This window comes from Equus przewalskii, chromosome 5 (genome assembly GCF_037783145.1).
Source record: "Equus przewalskii isolate Varuska chromosome 5, EquPr2, whole genome shotgun sequence".
Taxonomy (NCBI): Eukaryota; Metazoa; Chordata; class Mammalia; order Perissodactyla; family Equidae; genus Equus; species Equus przewalskii.
The window spans coordinates 22507652-22526088 of NC_091835.1; the positions used below are offsets into that span (position 1 = coordinate 22507652).

General features: G+C 45.1%; 1 protein-coding gene and 1 long non-coding RNA gene across 3 annotated transcripts in view; one reads left to right on the forward strand and one right to left on the reverse strand.

Annotated features, from left to right (window-relative positions):
- ASB18 (ankyrin repeat and SOCS box containing 18) overlaps nucleotides 1-6294 on the reverse strand; it is a 64812-nt gene extending 58518 nt beyond the window's left edge. The window contains exon 1 of one of the 2 annotated variants that reach the window (XM_070618650.1): nucleotides 5982-6292. In XM_070618650.1, coding sequence (XP_070474751.1) covers nucleotides 5982-6192 — 211 coding nt within the window. In that variant the 5' untranslated portion in view covers nucleotides 6193-6292. Of the gene's footprint in view, nucleotides 1-5981 lie in introns of both variants that reach the window. The other variant, XM_070618651.1, reaches the window with a different exon arrangement.
- Nucleotides 6041-8867, forward strand: LOC139083278 (uncharacterized). Its single transcript, XR_011539875.1, has 2 exons — nucleotides 6041-6232; nucleotides 8123-8867. It is a non-coding gene; the product is annotated as an uncharacterized lncRNA (long non-coding RNA).
- The last annotated feature ends 9570 nt before the right edge of the window (nucleotides 8868-18437 follow it).

Sequence of the window (18437 nt, forward strand, 5' to 3'; positions counted from 1 at the left end):
CAACCACTCTGAGCCTCATTTTCCTCAGCTGCAAAAGTGGGAAAGACAACAGCCCTTGGAAAGTGCATGCCCAGTAGAAGTCCTCACTGCATAGGATTCTTCTCACTTTGCCTCTACTTAAGGCTGGTTCCAGTTCTAACATGCTTTGGACTGGGGACCTATTCTCCCTAACCATCAGAACAAGGCTGGCTCTGGACCAACCTGTTGCTTATTTGCTGCATTGGAGCTCATAAACCAGTCTCCCAGCAGCCTGCCAGGCAATACCTTCCCTGACCAGTTAGCCTTGAGCTGGCCATCCCTTGGACGGCGGGGCCGGCCCACACAGCCCTCTCTTATGATGCACCACACCTGTGACAGCAATGGGGTTTTGTTATCCCCTCCACAAACACAAGTCTTTGCTCTTCGAGCCCTAGTCAGTCCAGTTTGTAAAGACACTGAGAGATGACCTGATCAATCCCATTTTTATAATGGCGGAAATTAAGATTCAGAGACAGACTGACACATTCAAGACCACACAAGTAGTGATGGCGCCAAGTCAAGAACCCAGGTCACCTCGCTGTTAGTCTCCTGCCCTTCCATCGTGCCACACGTCTCAGAGCCACCAGCAAAGTGCACGCTCTTGTCATTGTGTTTGAGTACCAGTCCTCTAAGGCAGGAGCTGTGCACGTTTAAGTGACATTCAACTGTTCAGTTTGCCCCTCCATGTGCAGGGAAGGGGTACTTGTGGCCCTAACATCATGGCGTACTCAGCGTCCAGCCTGAAGGGGCACTGGTTGGATGAGACGTCGATTTTCGCAAATGGACCCCATTTCAAAGTGCGCACACATGTCCATCGCATGCTCACCCATGCTCCTTCCCCACCCATACATGCTGTTGGGTGAGATCTCTTAATAAAAACCCAATTAGTATTTCTTTAACTTGCCTCCAGACGCTTAAATACCATTACCCCAAACACAACATAATGTCTCTAGTTTTCTATTTCAATCAAGAATTCAAGTAGCATCTTGACTTGTATATAATACCTCAGCAGCAAAATCATGGAATGCTGACATCCTTAATAATAGCAATTAGTAATCAGTTGTTTCCTAAGTAGTTTGATTACGCCAGTTACCAAATTGTACAGTTGCTGCATTTGGGGACAAGAAGGGTCTTGCCACTCCTCCCCCAGTCATCCTGTCTCCTTTCCTGCGTTCTTGGAGGTTAGTGAGCTGATAGGCATTGAAAAGAGGTGAGGACAAATAATGCAGTTGTTGCTAATATTAAAACACAGTAAAGACTTGCCCCTAGCAGAAAGTAGAATGAAATATTTCTTTGCAGAAAGACAAACCCCAGTGGTGTCCATGGAAAGGTAGTCTATGCTCACTCGGCTGAGTGTTAGCAAAAGACCTTGGCTTCCCCATGCCAGGCACGGCACCCACAGATAGAGGTCCTTCTCAGGGCTAGGACCCCGTGCCAGGCTCTAGACACCAACAAGTGTTAGGCAAGGTCCTTGCCCCTGGGGAGGTTGTATTTGAGTTTGAAATAATCAGTGGGTACATAAAATTAGCCCAGCAAGGCTGTGTGACTTAGTAACTAATGGAGACTGAGAGCGTGATGCTCTCACGGAGGGAGGAGGGGAGGCTGCAGGGCAGGGTGGGCAGAGGCAGCCTTCCAGCAGAGGCGACCCCTGCGCAGGGTCTGGACGGATGCGGTGGCCTAGGGGAACAGAGGAAGCGCTCACATGCCCCGGGATTTGGGTGTAGCCCTTGCAGGGAGGTTTCTGTTGGAATGGCGGCTCCGTCCTGTTCTGCTCACCACACGTGCGTGCACACACGTACACACACACAGACCATGCCCCAGGGCCAGAGTTCCTCACGGTGGGGCAGTCCAGAGCTGGGGAGAGATCATGGCGTGTCTGACTGGCTGAGTGCCTGTTAGTGGCTGCTCTTTCTTCCCAGCAGCCCGCAGGGCATCTCAAGTCCATCCTTGCAGGAGAGCAGGTGGCTTCCCAAGGGCACAGGTGAGTTGCGTCTTTAGGGGAATCCTGACTGATGACCATTCTCCTGCCTCACGCCTGCCACTGGCCATGCAGGGAGGGTCATTCTGCACTTTGCCCCATAATATAATGGGGCTAAAATTTTAAGTTCCTCTGACCCCTGCCCTCATCAAGGGGCATATGTCCACCTGAGGGGACTTCTCCAGAAAAAGCCGTTCCCACCACTATCTTGGCTGGTCCCGCTTGTTCTCTATGCTTTTATGGTGATGCATTGAAATAAATTATTATTATTTTTTCTGTTCTATTTGGTTGGAGTAATCAGTTCACAGACCAAGGAGCATGGGGAACCAAGGAGAGATGCAAGGTCCTTGTGTGTTCATGTTGACAAGCAGACAGAATTCTTACTTTCTTTGTCTTATTTTTGCAAATTGACTTCTTTTGACCAATATCTGGAATTCTGTCAATGCGAGCTGTCTTTGGGATGGAAAACTTTTCCTCTCTTCTCCCCAAAATGACTTTGCCAGCATGACCCTTGGCTCTCTCCCCTCCTGGCCTGGGGGCCCTCTCAGCTCTAGCCCCTCGCCTGATCCAGCCCTGTTTTCTCGCGCATCACCGCTCCTCCATCTTCACTTCCTCCTCTCAAGGAGGTAAATTCTGTACAGGGTCCGTTCCCAAGATGGGCTGCATTTCAAGGTATTGCCATAAGTTCTGACCACTCTTCAAACATTCTAAAGACCCCCACGTATATATTTGAATCCAAATGGCTCTTGTTCCTATCAGGGGTGTTCCCCAAGGACTCACGCTAACCTTGAGAACGAGCTCATTGGCTCCCGCACTCCGCATAAAGGAACCCACGATCCATCTCAGGCTGCAACAGTGAGTCTTCGGGATCATGTCCTTAGAGATGTGAGGAGACGGAGAGACCTCAACAGAGATCCGAGCCGAGGTTTCCCAAAGAACGTCTGCAAACCCCCAATTCCCCTGGCGGCGAAACCACACTGAGCCTTTCATATTGCCGTGTGCCGGTCTCTGAGAGGGTGATTCATCAGGGAACATTTCCCAAGCTCATTCTGCCATTGACCTCTGTTGGGAAGCGCTAATTGAAGCTCATGCCCCAGCTAATAAGTAAGGGCACTGGCCCAGAGAGGGAAAGTGACTTCCCTGAGGTCACAGAGCTTGTGGGTGGCAGAGCCCAAGCTTCCCTCTGGAGTATCACGTACCAAAGTCTGATCTTCTCCAGGCACCTGACAACCTGCCTGTGGTGACATCAGCTGGGCTGTGAGCTCCCGGGATGCAGTCATGTGTGTTATTCCTATTTATATTCTCTACTCTCCATCCTGCCAGGCACACAGCAGAGGCTCCATCCCCCTCACAGCCCAGATCCCTCCGTTTTCTGTCTCGCTCAGTGGCGCTCTCCTGCACTCGTCACCAAGATCTTCTTGTGGAGCTGTCCACGCCTTTCTCATCTTTGTCGTGTATCTTTGTGGCTACCCCACTCTCTCCGTTTAGACTCTTGTCCTCTCTCATCTGGGTGACAGCCTTCAGTTGCCTCCTAACTGGACTCTCCTACACTTTCCTGTCTCCTTCATATCCTACCTTCACACGTTAGCTAGAGCGGCAGACCCAAAATGCGAGTCTGACCAGGCTGCTCCCTCCGGCCTCGGGTTCAAGGCCAGCCTGCTTTCCTGTAGGAAAATCATTGGTAATGAGGTGTACCCCAGGGTCACATGCTTATTCCTTCCGCGTACACTCATCCTGCAATGAAGACAACCTGGGAAAAACTCAAGTCCTTCAAATACGCCATCAGCACCGAATTGTTCTTGCCCTGAACAGTGGCTGTTCAGTAGGGAGAAGTATGTATGGATACGATTTCGAACGAATGGGTTCATCGTGGGATGGAATGTAACACAAATTTCATTGGTTTCGAGCATTCAGTAAAGTGGTGGGGACAGTAAAGTTTGTGCAGGGCCATGTGAAAGTAATGTGAAAAGAAATGATATTTTAAATCGGGGATTTTAAATACACAAATCCCCACCAGCAGGGACAGGTTTGTGAAGGGGGATGTGAAGAGAGGGCGCTTGTTCCAGTGGGAATCCCGGCAGAAAGCAGATGGTGCGACTGCAGGGCGTAACAAGGTAGGCAGGGTTCAGGAAAGCCAGGGAGAGGTGGCCGCAGCCACTGTGGGAGCCCCATCCCTGTGTCTGCAGGGCAAGTCGGGAGCTGCTGGCCGGGAGCTGAACCATGAGCACAATGATGAAGCCAAATTGCAGCAGCGACCTGGCAGGGAGGGGTCCCTGGAGCAAATACCCTGCCCTCCCCACTCCTTCTAGCACCTTCCATGAGCTGCACCCAACAGGAGTCAGAGGGCATAGGGTGGGTTGATGCAGTTCATAAGGTCAGCCTCCCGGGCGGCACAGGGCGGGGTGCAGGGTGGGTCTGGAAGGCAAATGCAAAACGTACAGCTCAGCACTTCTGGCCAAATGGCAGCTTATGGGTGCCAAGTCCCCATCCCATACACGGCCCAGTGCAGTCTCCTGGAGAGCGGGGGTCCCAGGCGCTGTCTCAGAGCTGAGGTCAGAACAAGGGCGTGTTGCTCTTTAGGCTCCTGCCTCCTGGGCCCTCACCCCAGAAATGAGGAAAACCAAGGAAAAGAAGAGGAAGCAGGAGATGGTTTCTCCCTAAAGCCTGAAGCAGTTTGCTTAACGCCCCAGTGAGAGGCAGCCAGTGAGTGCACCCAAACCAGGGAGAGAAGCATGCTCACCCTCGTGGAAGTTCCCATCTCTCATCTTTGGTGCATGAAAGCGCCACTCGCTAGCACGACTGTCCCATGCATGTTCCCCCTTGGTGCACTTCCTCAGTGTGAGCATGCCTTCGTGCATATGTGTGTGCGTGTGCATGTGTGTACGGGTGTGCATGCATACGTGTGTGTGGAGAGGGAGTCTAGTGGGTGGAGAGAAGCCCTGAACATCAAGACTGACATTGCGGAGGGCGCATCTGACCAGCTAGAGAACAGCACCGTGTGGTGAAGTCTCAGGTCTGGAAAGATATTTTCAGCAAATATGGCAAAGGGATTATATAGATGTTATGTAAAGAAGTCCTACAAAACGACAAAAAAGATAGAAAAGAAGTGGGGAAGACACTGTCCGAGACCCGAATGGACAAATCACACATGAAGAGGTCCACAAAGAAAAACAAAACCCTATGGACAAGACTGAGCATGAAGAAAGGATGGGCGAGCAGGCGGTGGAGAATGAGCAGGGCGCACTTATTAAACTGGCGATTTAAACATGACTGTTCCTCACCAGTTATGTCTGGAGTGTCGTGCGGCACGTGCACTCAGAGGGTGCAGTCAGAGGGAACAGAAATCCTTTCGGAAAACACTTTGGAAGAATTTCTCTCCTTATTCTGGTAGTATTGCTCCTAGGAATTTATCCTAAGGATATAACCCTGAATTAGAAAAAAAAAAGCCATATGCATGCTAATACAGAGGCTAATTACTGCATTATCGATAGAGGTAAAAATGCAAACAAAGATTCCCCACTCTTCAGCATTTGGTTTAAGTATTTTGTGATTAATCTCCTCCATAGGTGATTGAAATTAAGGAGACACTGTAGCAAGGCGGAAAATACTTTAGATATATTGACTAAACAGAGCAGAGCACAAAATCATATCTATGAGGTGGTTATAAGGGGGAAATTTGCACATGCAAATAGACTAGCTTGGAAAAAAGTGGAGAAATGAACACAGGCAGGGCGTTAGGATGGTGGGGCCGTGGATTAATTTCTTTCTTTTAAAATTCTTTTCTATTGTGCTGTAATTGTTGCCTTTTTAACACACCTGGATATATACAATATATGCAGCAATATATACATATGAAACGGATATCTGAGTACATATCATCTGCCTTTTTCAACCTTTTGCCCTTCCCCTCCGGGAATGACCCACCCCTTACACACGCACACGATGGGTAATTTGGTTTCAAAGGCAGCAGATTCATTCCAGTTACCTAGGAGCACCCCGGGGGGCAGCTGAGCCGATGGGTCTTTCATCCAGTCGTCGTTGGCCATTTCGATGATGGCGTCCACCTGCTCCACTTCAGTGCAGAGCAAGTCGCTCACTCTCTCCTCGTCGCTGGCATCCAGGGCGGACTTTAATCTCTTCACTAAATCTGAGTCGAGTGGGTAGTCGGGAAGGCAGTCAGCGCTGGCCATCGTCATGTCGTTTGTGTGTTGACCCAACTTCTTCTCTTCCTCTCAAGTGAGTCCAAAGTTAGCAGCTGTGCGGCGAGTGGTGTGGGCATTGCTATAAATAGAAGGAACTGGCTCGGGTTACAGCTGGTGAGGAGGGTCATTGGCTGGCGGCCCATTTCCTCCCAGGGAGATAGGAATTAATGTCCCTGAAGGCCTCAGTTAAGGATTATCCTAGAGATGGGGGCAGTAGACACGTTTGTGAGTAGCTGAAGGAGAGGGGACAATGTTTTAAAAGCAAACTCTCATAAGTACGGTTAAATAATATCATCTTTTTATCAAAAGCAAGACTCTAACCTGAAACTTTAGAAAGCTTTTCTGAAGACTGGGCTTGGAACCCCTGTTCTGTTGAAAGGCACAGTTTGTGACGTTCTGGATCATGTACTCCTTCGCTGCATCTGAAAGGAGGGTCTGGTTCACTGGGAACTGGACGTGCCTTGAACGGAAGCCAGCGGAGTGGCATCTGGTTTCCAGATTCAGAGGCGGACTGGCCAGTCTCAGGAAGACAAAACCCTCCCATGAGGGAACAAGAACAACTAACCCAAGATTAGCGACAGCCTCCGCACCCCTCCAGGCTGGTTCAGTTGGCTTAAAGCACCCAGTTCCATGGCCCGTGGAAGAACAAGGCCCCCCATATTAACTTCTGTCCCTTCCTGGGGGTGAGTTGGCTTTTTTCTCATGATCTCTGTCTCCAGTGTTCCAGCATCTCCCCATGCCAACCTGGACACGACACACAGCTGCTCCAGCTGTTTGCCTGTGTGTCGTGATGCTCTGAGGGGCCCAGGCTGTGCCACCGAGGTTTTACAGAGCCTCCTGCACCGTGCGCCCCAATCTTGCCACCTCTTCCATTTTCACTTTCTCTTGTCTCCCCTTGTGATGGTTAATTTTGTATGACAACCTGGTTGGGCCGTGGTGCCCTGATATTCAGTTAAACATTACTCTGGATGTTCCTGTAAAGATGTTTTTTGGCTGAGATGAATGTTTAAGTTGCTGGACTTTGCGTAAAGCCCATGACCCTCCATAACATGGGTGAGCCTCACCCAATCAGTTGAAGACCTTTCTAGGACAGAGATTGACTTTCCCCGAGCAAGAAGGAGTTCCGCCAGCAGACGGCCTTTGGACTCAAACTGCAACTCCTCCCAGGTCTCCAGCCTGCTGGCCTGCCCTGCAGATTTTGGGCTTACCAATTTCCACAATTGCTTGATCTGATTACTGAAAATGAATCTCTCTCTCTCTCATCTATATATGTGATCTATACATCTTGTTGGTTCTGTTCCTTGGGAGGACCCTGACTAATAGGTCTCTGCTCCTCTCAGCTCCCGTGTATGATTTTGCAGGTTCTGTTCCACATGCTGACACTTCCCCCAACATGTCTGGCACCAGCATTTGGGAAGCCAGCCCTGGAGTTCCCACCCAATATTCATTCTCCTTCCTACTACCCAGCAGAGCCTGGGTTTTCTTTGCTGTGATAATGTGCCTGGCCCCACTTTCCCTTTCTTATTCCTTGAACATAAACTTGATGTGTGGAGCTGTGGCAGCCATATTACAGCCAGGAGGTGCCAGACCTGAGATGAAGGATCCACATACTAAGGAGTGTGAAACAGAAAGAGAGGAAGAGATGGTTCCTTGATGACATTTTCGAACTTCTACCCTAGATCTGGGCTGCCAGCTGCCAGACTCCTTGTCTTTATTCCTTAAGCACTATTCATGTATTTTCTGTGACTTGTAGTTGAAAGTATTCTAGGTTGATAAGGGTGTTCACTTTCTCTTTAAAATCAGGGAAATGTCCTGGCTTCAGTCTAAAGAGATGCAGCAGAAATGGCTCAGCCCTCAAGCCTTCCGGTCCTTGATAATATGAACTACCTGCCTTCCATGATAAAAATCTCACTGTATGTTGCAGGGACAGTAGCCATCCCCTGACTTCCTGAGCAGAGGAGCAATGACATCACCGGCTAGAGTCATCAAGGAGCAAGCAGCCCAGGCCACTTGAGGGACTGTCTTCCAGCATCACAGGGACAGAACTGGACCCCGATGGAGACATTCTTGGAATCCCTGGCAAAGGGTTCTGCTGGCAAAGGAGCTAGAACTCGATGGTCAGGCTTCAGTTCAGATGCTGGACCAACTTGCAGAGAGTATGGTTGGCCTCTGGTTCCTTCTTTGGCTAAAGAGTGATGGGTTTTGAAAGAGACTTTTGAACCTGAATTTCCAAGCACTAATGCTTGGCAGCACCAAATGCCTTGCATTTAGGAAGAAATTTGGCACCAGCACAATCGTGTAAATACAAAGAGAAGGAGGCCAGTGACCAGAGGAAAGTTGTCGGGATTGGAGTAAGGTAGTTTAAAGAAATAAAATGAGAATTATTAGAGATTGCTATCAAACTTCAAATCAGAAGGGAGGTAGAGATGAAGTACTTGTTAGGCGGATAATAAGATGACAAAGCTTCAAAATATGGCACTCACTGATCTTAATTACCGAGCTATCTGCTGGGTGTTTAATCAGTAGCACATGCACTATGCTAATTATTCCGGCTAATTTTGTTATAATGTAATTCTTTATCAACCCCGCTATGTATAAATTAGGAATTGAAATGTAACTAACTCAAATTATATTTAAGGCAACATGAATTTCTCTATTTCAGTGTGAAATCTTCTAATCTCTATTTCTTTATCTTTCCTTTACTGACTAGCTCATGTGACCCCCCACTGCCCACCCTGCCTCGGTCCCCAACAGGCTGCACCGTCATTTGAGGATGAAGGAACTCAGCACCAATATGTCCCCCTTAACCTCTTGGGAATCTTATATTTGATTTTCTCCTTCAGCGATTGCCCTTGAAAGGTGCAGAATATATTTAAGCAATCAATGGCAGACACATCCTGGCTTTCTCTGAGTCAGATAAAGGTCACTCTATTGTTCTATTTCACTTTTTAATAATCATAGGAGGGTGCCGTAGTTTACATATTTCCAGTGCTATATTGTATGTGACTTATGTCAAGTTATGTTTACAAATGTGTTTATAGGAGGACTAATAAGACAGATCCTCCTAGGGAAGCATAACATTATCTAGAATTTTTTACGTCATGTGGGTTTGCATTCAACGAGGCCAGGCTGGCACAGAAGTTTGGTGCAGCTGTGCAGAGCCCACGAGCGTGCCTTCAGAGACTGCCAGCCTTGGGACCTTTTCTCTAGCAGTACTTTCGGTCTGGAACTATTTTGCAGCGAGATAACAACGCCCGATGAGTGAATGGATACAGTGTGGATCCAATTTAGTTTCAGCACCGTGTTAGAATTAGACATCAGTGAGAGTAAGTTGCCAAAGAGGGTCACAGCCTGGAAGAAATGGCCAGTCCCAAGTACTCAGAGCTCATTGTGGCCTCAGGGTAAGGGACAAGCACTGGGCGTATCCAGATTAACTCCAGGTGATGGTGGCATAATTCTGTGAAATGGCTCCATTTCTGGGACCGATCTCTTCTTGGAGCCTGAAATGCCCCTGCTAGTTCCTGAGGTTCTGAAGAGCTGCTCCTTCAACACACGGGTTCCTCGTAAGGAGGCCCCTGGTGACTCTTGGCTCATAGCTCGCCTCCAGGTCCAGCTGCAGACCCCACCAGCTCTGGGTGGACCAGGGCTCCCTTCCCAGGCCATGGTGCTTCCGTCCATCTCTCTCCGTTCTCTCCTCTCTGCTTCCCGCAGTCTTATTCACGGCTCTCCTGCTTCCAGCTCCAGCAACACGGATACTTCTCCCTGTGGTCAGAAGCTTTTCAATTTGGCTGAAGATTCCTCTAAATTCCTTTTTAATGAGTCTCTCATAGCTTTTCAGCCTTGACAGTTCCAACCAAGACATTTGTGTGAATGTATTTACGGTGGTGTGGCGGGACTGGCTCGCCCATCAACCCACCGGGCTGTGGGGAGCCACTTTGTAAAGTGGCATTGTTATGTGATCATTACGGGCAGCTCTTTGTGCAAGGAGAAAACAGGGGCCCCTTTCATTTCCTTTGTGTTTTTGAAGACTTGAAACGACGCGACGGGATGTGGGCACCAGTTAGAATGGGATGAAAGCCGTTTACGACTCTTACAAGTTCTTTTCTTTTAGGAACCTGGTTTATGACAGCACCAGGACGGAGTTGTACAATAGGAGATGCAGACATTTTCCATTAATGTAGCCATCAAAGACAAAATAACAAACCAGCGAGTTTCATTCAATAAACACTTTTTGAGCCCTAGACTATGCCAGGCACTTCTCCATGTGTTGGGAGTATAGGGTACCCTACACTACGTACTGATCGTATAGTGTGTAATATACAACACACACTCTTCTAGAGCTGTTGTTTTCTCTCTCAACAATCCTGTGAGGCAGGTGCTATCATTGTCCCCATTTGGCAGATGGGGAAACCAAGAAGTGAAACAATTTGCTCGAGGTCGCACAGCTGCTGAGTGGAAGAGCTAAAATGCAAATGTGGGCAGCCTAATTGTGCTCTTTAGAACTATGTGGTCCTACTTCTCAGTGTCCAGCCCCACGGGGCTCCACTCTGCCCTCCCGTAGTCAAGTTTCTTCCTCTCTCTTCCTTTCTGATCTTTTGGTCTTTTTTGAGATGTGGCATTGTGAGAAAAGATGGGCAAGGAGTTGGAGGGGAGAAAAGAGGTGAGGGGCCAGGAGTAATTGAGGTATTTGGGGGAAAAAAAGTCTTGAGTGCTGCTATCACATATATGGGAACCGGATAAAGAAAGTCAATTACTTTGAAATGCTCTTCGGTTGCTGGATGGTGTTCCCCTAATCAAGACACTGTGTTGAGACTGGACCACCAGGGTCACGGCTTTTTAAGAGCGACACAGTTAATTGCAGGTATCACTGCCATTGATTGGCGGTGACAGTGGATCATCCATCGAGCACATGATGTAAGCTGAGAAGTTAGCCTTCTGAGAATTAAACTTAAAATCAACCTGATGGGTCAAAGCAGACTGTGAAGTCACGTCAAGGATGCAGAAGAGCAGCGCAAGACAGTAATCTGCTTTCAAATTTTTAACTCCTCCCATCTCAGATAATCTTGGAAATAAGGGAAAAGGAGAAAAATGGAGAAAATCTATGTCAGTGGTTGAACTTAGGGCAGAGTGCATCACCATGGCAAAAATCTTGAGGAATTTTTTTGGGAAACAGGGAAGGCAAGATTGAGGAAGGGCTGACCAGCTCTGCAAGGGCGTGAGTAGAAGGAAATGCAGAGAGGAGACTTGGGGTGAGTGAGAAGCAGAGCTTGCCTCATCAGCAGCCTTGGGAAGGGGCCCTGAGTCCCACAGCGCACCCAGAAGATCAGCATCTCATGTGACAGTCTGCTCCTGATGCCCGGCACATGCAGGCAGGGTCAGCAGTGGTCTCCCAGAAGGACAGTCACGTGTGTTTCAGAAAGGGGCATCACATCAGCCATTTTGGATGGGCATATATATTTAAAAACAAAATAAAACAAACAAAAAACTGGAAAGAAACACTCTGCCCCAGTGGTGAAGCCCTCTGGCCATCTCTGCGGCTAATTCTTTTCAATTTCTACACTTCAGTTATAGAAAAGTAAAATGTCTGTAAGGTTAAACTCTGTCCTCTTCTCTTGGGGTGGGTCTGAAGACATTTGACTGCAGACACACATAATCTGTGACCCACCCCTCTGTGTTGGGCAGCCTCTGAGATGGCCCTGATGAACTTTCCCCCAATAGTCACATCCTGTGTGATTTCCTCCCCTTGAGCGTGGGCTTGGTCTTGCTTCTAGCAGATCTGGCACAGCAGAAGTGCTGGGTTGTCACTTTGGAGATTAGGTTATAAAAAGACTGTGGCTTCAGTCTTGGGCGATCTCTTTCCTTTGAATTGCTTACCCTGCCATGTTGTGAGGCAGACCCTTGGAGCGACCCAAGTGAGTGAACTTGAAAATGGTTATTCTAAGACTGCCAACAATCACTGAGGGGGCTTGGCAGTGGGACTGTCAGCCCTGGTCCAGCCTGGAGATGATTGCAACCTCATGAAAGACTTTGAGCCAGACCCACCCACTTAAGCTGTGCTTGGTTCCTGATCCACAGAAACTAAAAAATTATAAATGCTTGTTGTTTTAAACCATCAGGTTGTGGGGATAATTTGTTATAACAACAATACATAATTGATACACCATCTGAACTACCATTTTAAGAAAGCCATAGCCATCATTCTTCCATCTCTCATTCTCTCCTTCTCCACTCAAGGAAAAGCGAACAGTGAACTTTGGTTCAGTACTGTGAAGAATGGATTATTTTGAGTCATCATAGCAAATGTCTCTTTATGAAACAGAGTTGCTACAAGAAACGAGAAAATTTGAGAAAAATCTCTAATTCATATTGCCACTGAAAATCTAGACGAACATTATGTCTGTGGGAAAGGAATGACAGGAGATTGAGAAAGATTGCTCTGAGATGAAAACCATTATTTCAAATTTTAATGTGAAATTGATACAGTGATTAGAGATTGCAGAAAACCAAATTGGTGATTTAAAAGACCAGACAGAGAAATTTCCTCATACTCATAGTACAAAAGGGACAAAAAGATGCACATAAAGAAAAGTGACATTGACTACAGATTCAGAGAATTCATTATATTTTAGGAGAAATAAAAGGAGAGAGACTATAACAAGTAAACAACGAAATAAGACAAAATAATTTCTGCAATGGACTGAATTGTGTTACCAAAATTCATATGTTGAAGCTCTAACCCCCTGAAGTGACTGTATTAAAGGTGGTTTAGGTTAAATGACGTCATAAGAGTGGGGCCCTGAGCTGATAAAACTGGTGTCCTCATAAAAGAGGAAGAGACACCAGAGATCTCTCTCCCCAAGTGCACAGAGGAGAGGCCATGTGGGCACACAACAAGATGGCGGCCATCAACAAGCCAAGAGGAGAGGCCTCGGAATGAAACCCACCTTGTTGGCACCTTGATCTTGGACGTCCAGCCTCCAGAACTGTGCGAAATAAATTTCTATTGTTCAAGCCACCCAGTCTATGCCATTTTGTTATGGTGGCCCCAGAAGACCAGAATAAGTTCCCTGAGCTAAAGAATGTCTTCTCTCCAAATTAAAACTCCCTTCAAACATGTTTAAAAATTAAGATTTGTCTTTAAATTTTAAGTATTCTTCGAGAGATTCTTTGAAAAGATAGAAACATACCTGAATATATATTCTGATGATATTTTGGTATTTCAAGGACAAAGGGACAACTCGTAAAGTTTGCAGTAGAAAAACCAGATTACTATATTGGTGGCAGGTTTCTTCCTATCATAAACTGTCACAAAGCAAGAGAGAAATATCTACAAAGTTTTAAGGAGAAAATATTGTAACTCAAGAACCCCATTCTCAGCCAATCTAGCATTCTTGTGTGGGGACATCAGACAGAGATTCTCAAACATGCAAGGACTAAAAATATTTCAAATACATTATCTCCTGAAGAAAATTACTTTAAGAATTATTCCAGTTGATGGAGGAAAAACATTAAAATTAAGAGCTCGAGAATTGAGATGTGGTTTAAAGAAAAGTTGGTAAACCGTGAACAATACAGTGAAGAAGGCAGTGATCTGAGTGCCTCCAAGGTCTAAGCTGAGGGCAAAAGTCCTAAGCACCCCAATTCCAAGTTCAGAGAGCTTCCAGCAGTTGGGAGCCAGTCTTTTCTTGGCAGGGAGGACGGAGGGCTGCCCCACCTGGCCATATAAGCCTGTCCCTTGAGAGGAGAGAGGAAATTGACGTTTTGTGGAGTTCAGAGTTCAGGGATAAACGTTCTCCCTTTCTCTTCCTACAGAGGAGAGGGTGGATGGGTGGGTAGGGGGTCCCATAGCCAAGGGAGGGGTTTCAAGAGAATCACTCCAAGATTATAGGACCTGGAAGAAGTAGGGACTGATGGTTGCTCTTGGTGAGATATCTGTTTGACCAGACACTTGGTGGTCTGTTCTTGTGTCATTGGAGAAGTAAAGGGAATTTCAGAGAGAGACGGTGGGACTAGAGAGGTGGAGAAGCAGTACCCTGCGCTCCATCATTGACCCGGTCAAGGGAGCAAACATCCTTCAAGGGAGGTGAATGGTTGGGCAGATGGCGAGAAGCTGGGTCTGTGCCAGAACCCACTCCAGGGGGTGACTTCTGTGTGAAGCAGCACACGTATTCGCGGTATGCAACAGTCGTAAATGTCTTGTGGCAGATATATTTATACACACCACCTGGGCAGGAGTAGATGCATTGCCCACTGTTACATAATAAACAAACAAATAGCTGTAGTAGATACATACATATTGCACTCTGTAGTATGTAACTCAACAACACACAGTCTTCTCAAATGCCCATGTGGTGTTTGTTGTTGCATGGACCTTTATTCATAACCTAGTCCATATAGAAAATATGAATACATTTCCAAAGAAATGTGGTTATGTTCTCTCACCACAAGTAAATAGAATAAAAATATAACAATGTCTTTAGAATAACTAAGAATCATCATTGGATGTTAAAAACAAAAGCATTTTTTAATGAATAACTTGCAGGTTGTAGGAGAAATCAAATCAGTGACCAGAAACTGTTTTCAGTGAATGACAATGAGGGTGCTGTATGACAAAACTTATGGGAGGTGGCCAAAGCTGCCCTCAGAAGAAGATTCATAGCCTTCAGTGCTTTTACTATGAAATAAGAAAGAAGGGAAACAGAGGACGTAAGCATCCACCTCAACAACTGAGAAAGTAATATAAAAATAAAACCAAGAAAGCAATGTAGCAATGCAGAACTAATAAATTTAGAAAAGCATGAAATAGAATTAATAGAAAAATACTCAAGATGATTTAAAAACTCAACATTACTTTGAAAAGAAAATGTGAATAAATCTCTAGCAAGATAAAAAAAAAAATACCAAGAGAACAAGCACAAATACCTAACCTTGGGGAAAAGAGAGGCTACACCTAGATAGAGAAGAGAATTTTAAATCTTAAAGAAAGTACATTTTTACTCATCTGAAAGTCTCGATGAAATGGGTGATTTTTCAGGAAAATAAAATTAAAAAAATAAGCAAGGGTATAAAACTACAGTGCATCAATTCTGTCAATGAAACTAAAAAAATATGTCAAAGAAATATTCACAGAAAGCTAGGATAAAACACAACAATTTATTAGCAATAACAACAAACAAAGCTCGATCATCAATTACAAATATAATTGCAAAAACCCTATGCAAAATATCGACAAATCAGATCCAGCCAGGTGTTGAGAGAGTAACACACATGACCAAGTATAGTTTATTGTAGGATTGCAAAATTTTGCTGAGCTTTAAAAAAATCTACTACTATATTTTATCTCATAATATGTCAAAGGAGAAAACAATGCTATCATCTCAATAGAGGCTGGAATAAGTTTGTAATATCTAACATCCATTTCTTATTACAGTACATTATACATTATTCTTATTCTAGTAAGCTAGAATAAAAGGATGCTTTCTTACACAATGGAGATTATCTTTCTAAAAGTAAAAACCAACCTCATATTTAATGCTGAAACAGATATTTTTACAACAGTCAAGAACAAAGCAGGCAAACTCACTGTTATCGCTTCTTCCCTGTTTTAGTTTGGAATTAAGTGAGAGGAGGCATCAGACAGATGGGGCTCTGAATGTCAGCTCCATTACTGATAAAGCCAGCTGAAGAAGGTGGCTTTAGATCTGAAGCCAGAGGACTTTGCTGGCAATCCCTGAACTAGGCAGCACACACAGTCTGGGAGCTCTGACCCTCCTCTTCCCACCCACACCCAACTAGCCTCGACCCTTCCCAGGAAGCAGAGAGGCCAAAGAGTCCTCTCTCTTCAGATAGGCAGACCCCAAAAGAATCCGGAAGGGGCTAAGTCATGAAAACAAATTCCTTCTGCCAGAGACACCAATAAAGTGCTGCCAAGGAGAAAGATACAGGATTAGAGGGAGGCCAGGGGGCATCAGAGAAGTCCAAGTTTTTGCCCATGGGAGCATGAGGCCAAGGAGACCGCCACCGGTATTCCACACTCTTCAAGGAGTTGTAGCCAGTGTGATAAGACAGGATAAGAAATAAGAACAATAAATAGCTTTAAAAAAAATCAAAATGGTCAACCGTTTTCTGCAGATCATACAGTTATTTGGAAAATCCAAGCGAATCAATGAAAAAAATATTAGTTAGAGCTTGTAGAAATGTTGAGTTAGCTCGCCTATTGCTCTCCCCAAATGACAAAATTAATAGCTTTTCTAAATTCCAGCAAAGTTAGGAAATTAAACAAGGTGTGGGGAAGAGAATCCTGGAAAAATAAATGCACATCAATATTCAGGAAATTCAATAAAAGAGAACGTTGAGAGAAAACCTGCCTTACCAGATGGCAAAATATGTGAGAGAGCTGCAATAATTCTTAAAATGTGGTAGTGGCAAAAGACTCTATGCAACACTGGGGCCGGCCCGGTGGCACAGTGGTTAAGTTCACAAGTTCTGCTTCAGCAGCCTGGGGTTCACCAGTTCAGATCCTGGGTGCAGACATGGCACCACTTGGCACACCATGTTGTGGCAGGCATCCCACATATAAAGTAAAGGAAGTTCGGCATGGATGTTAGCTCAGGGCCAGTCTTCCTCAGCAAAAAGAGAAGGATTGTAGGCAGATGTTAGCTCAGGGCTAATCTTCCTCAAAAAAAAAAAAAAAAAAGAATCTATGGAAGATGAATGAAAGAGAATAGAAAAGTCAGAAACAGAACCAGTAAATAGATTTAGAATATGAAATAGAGACATTTAAGTCATTAGGAAAGAAAGGATTTTCAATAAATGGAGCTGGAATAACTGGAAAAATAAAAAGTTAAATCTCATATTATGCACCAAAAGAAATCTCAGATGATTAAAAAATTTAAATCATGAAAATAAAATCATATAACCACTAAAGGGGAATATAGATACGTATTTGTATTACCTAGTGCTGAAGAAGGCCTCCCTAAATATTGAAGCAAGGGCAGAATCTGGAAGAAGATAGATTTGCCTAAAAAAGCAATTTTAAACTTCTAAACATCAAAAAGCTGTAAAAACAAACTGTAAGACGGCCAGCCCCATGGCTGAGTGGTTAAGTTGGCATCCTCCAATTTGGTGGCCCAGGGTTTCGCTGGTTCAGATCCTGGGTGCGGACCTAGCACTGCTCATCAGGCCCTGCTGAGGTGGCATCCCACATAGAAGAACTAGAAGGATGTACAACTAGGATGTACGGCTATGTACCGGGGCTTTGGGGAGAAGAACAAAAAGAAGATTGGCAACAGATGTCAGCTCAGGGTCAATCTTTAAAAAAAAAAGTGAAAAAAACAAAAACAAGCTATAAGAGCACTTGTGAGGAATAGGACAGAGGGTCCAACCTTCACATATAAAGAGCTTCTTAGTATTCAATAAGCACAATTCCAAGCCTCCAATGGCAAAAGGGAACAAGGGCATTTATAGCCAATTCACAAAAAAAGAAGTTAAAATGCCAATAAACCTCCTAAAGTAATGTTAAATTTCACTAATATTCAGAGAAATGCAAATTAAAACAAGATATTAAATTGACAAAGCTGTAAAAATGTGCCTGTTTGTGTATTGAGGTGTCTATCAGGAAAGGGACATTTACACACATTTCCGACGGACGTAAAATTTCTGGAGGGCAGAATGTGTAGCATGATTTTATTTTTGGTCAAGCATATATGAAATTATGCTTAGAGAAAGATTGGAAAGATGGATTCCAAATGTTAACAGTGGTTATCTCTTTTTTCCCCCTTACTTAGAAATTTACTGCTCTGCTCATTAAATTCTTAATTTCTTTTCCAAATAAACGCTGTGTAATTTCGGGATTTCAGGTGTACATTATTATTTATCGATTCCTGAACACACTTGATTGTGCTCACCCCCAGTAGTCTAATTTTCATCCATCACCATATACTTGTGCTCCTTTATCCCTTTCACCCACCCCCAACCCCCTTCCCCTCTGGTAACCTACAGTGGTTATCTCCTAATGAGTATGTTTTTAATCTATGTTTTCTACAATAAAATTTTTGTAATTATGCTGAAAAAGCACAATTTTTTTAAAAAAAGAATACATATGTGAGAACAGTTTAGAAAACTTTGAGAAATGTATAAAAGATGGGAGCTTCCCTGGAAGATACAGAGCAGCAGGGATGAGAAGCGTGGCACAGACGCGGGAATTAACAGACCAGTGGAGCAGAGAGATGGGTGAGCAA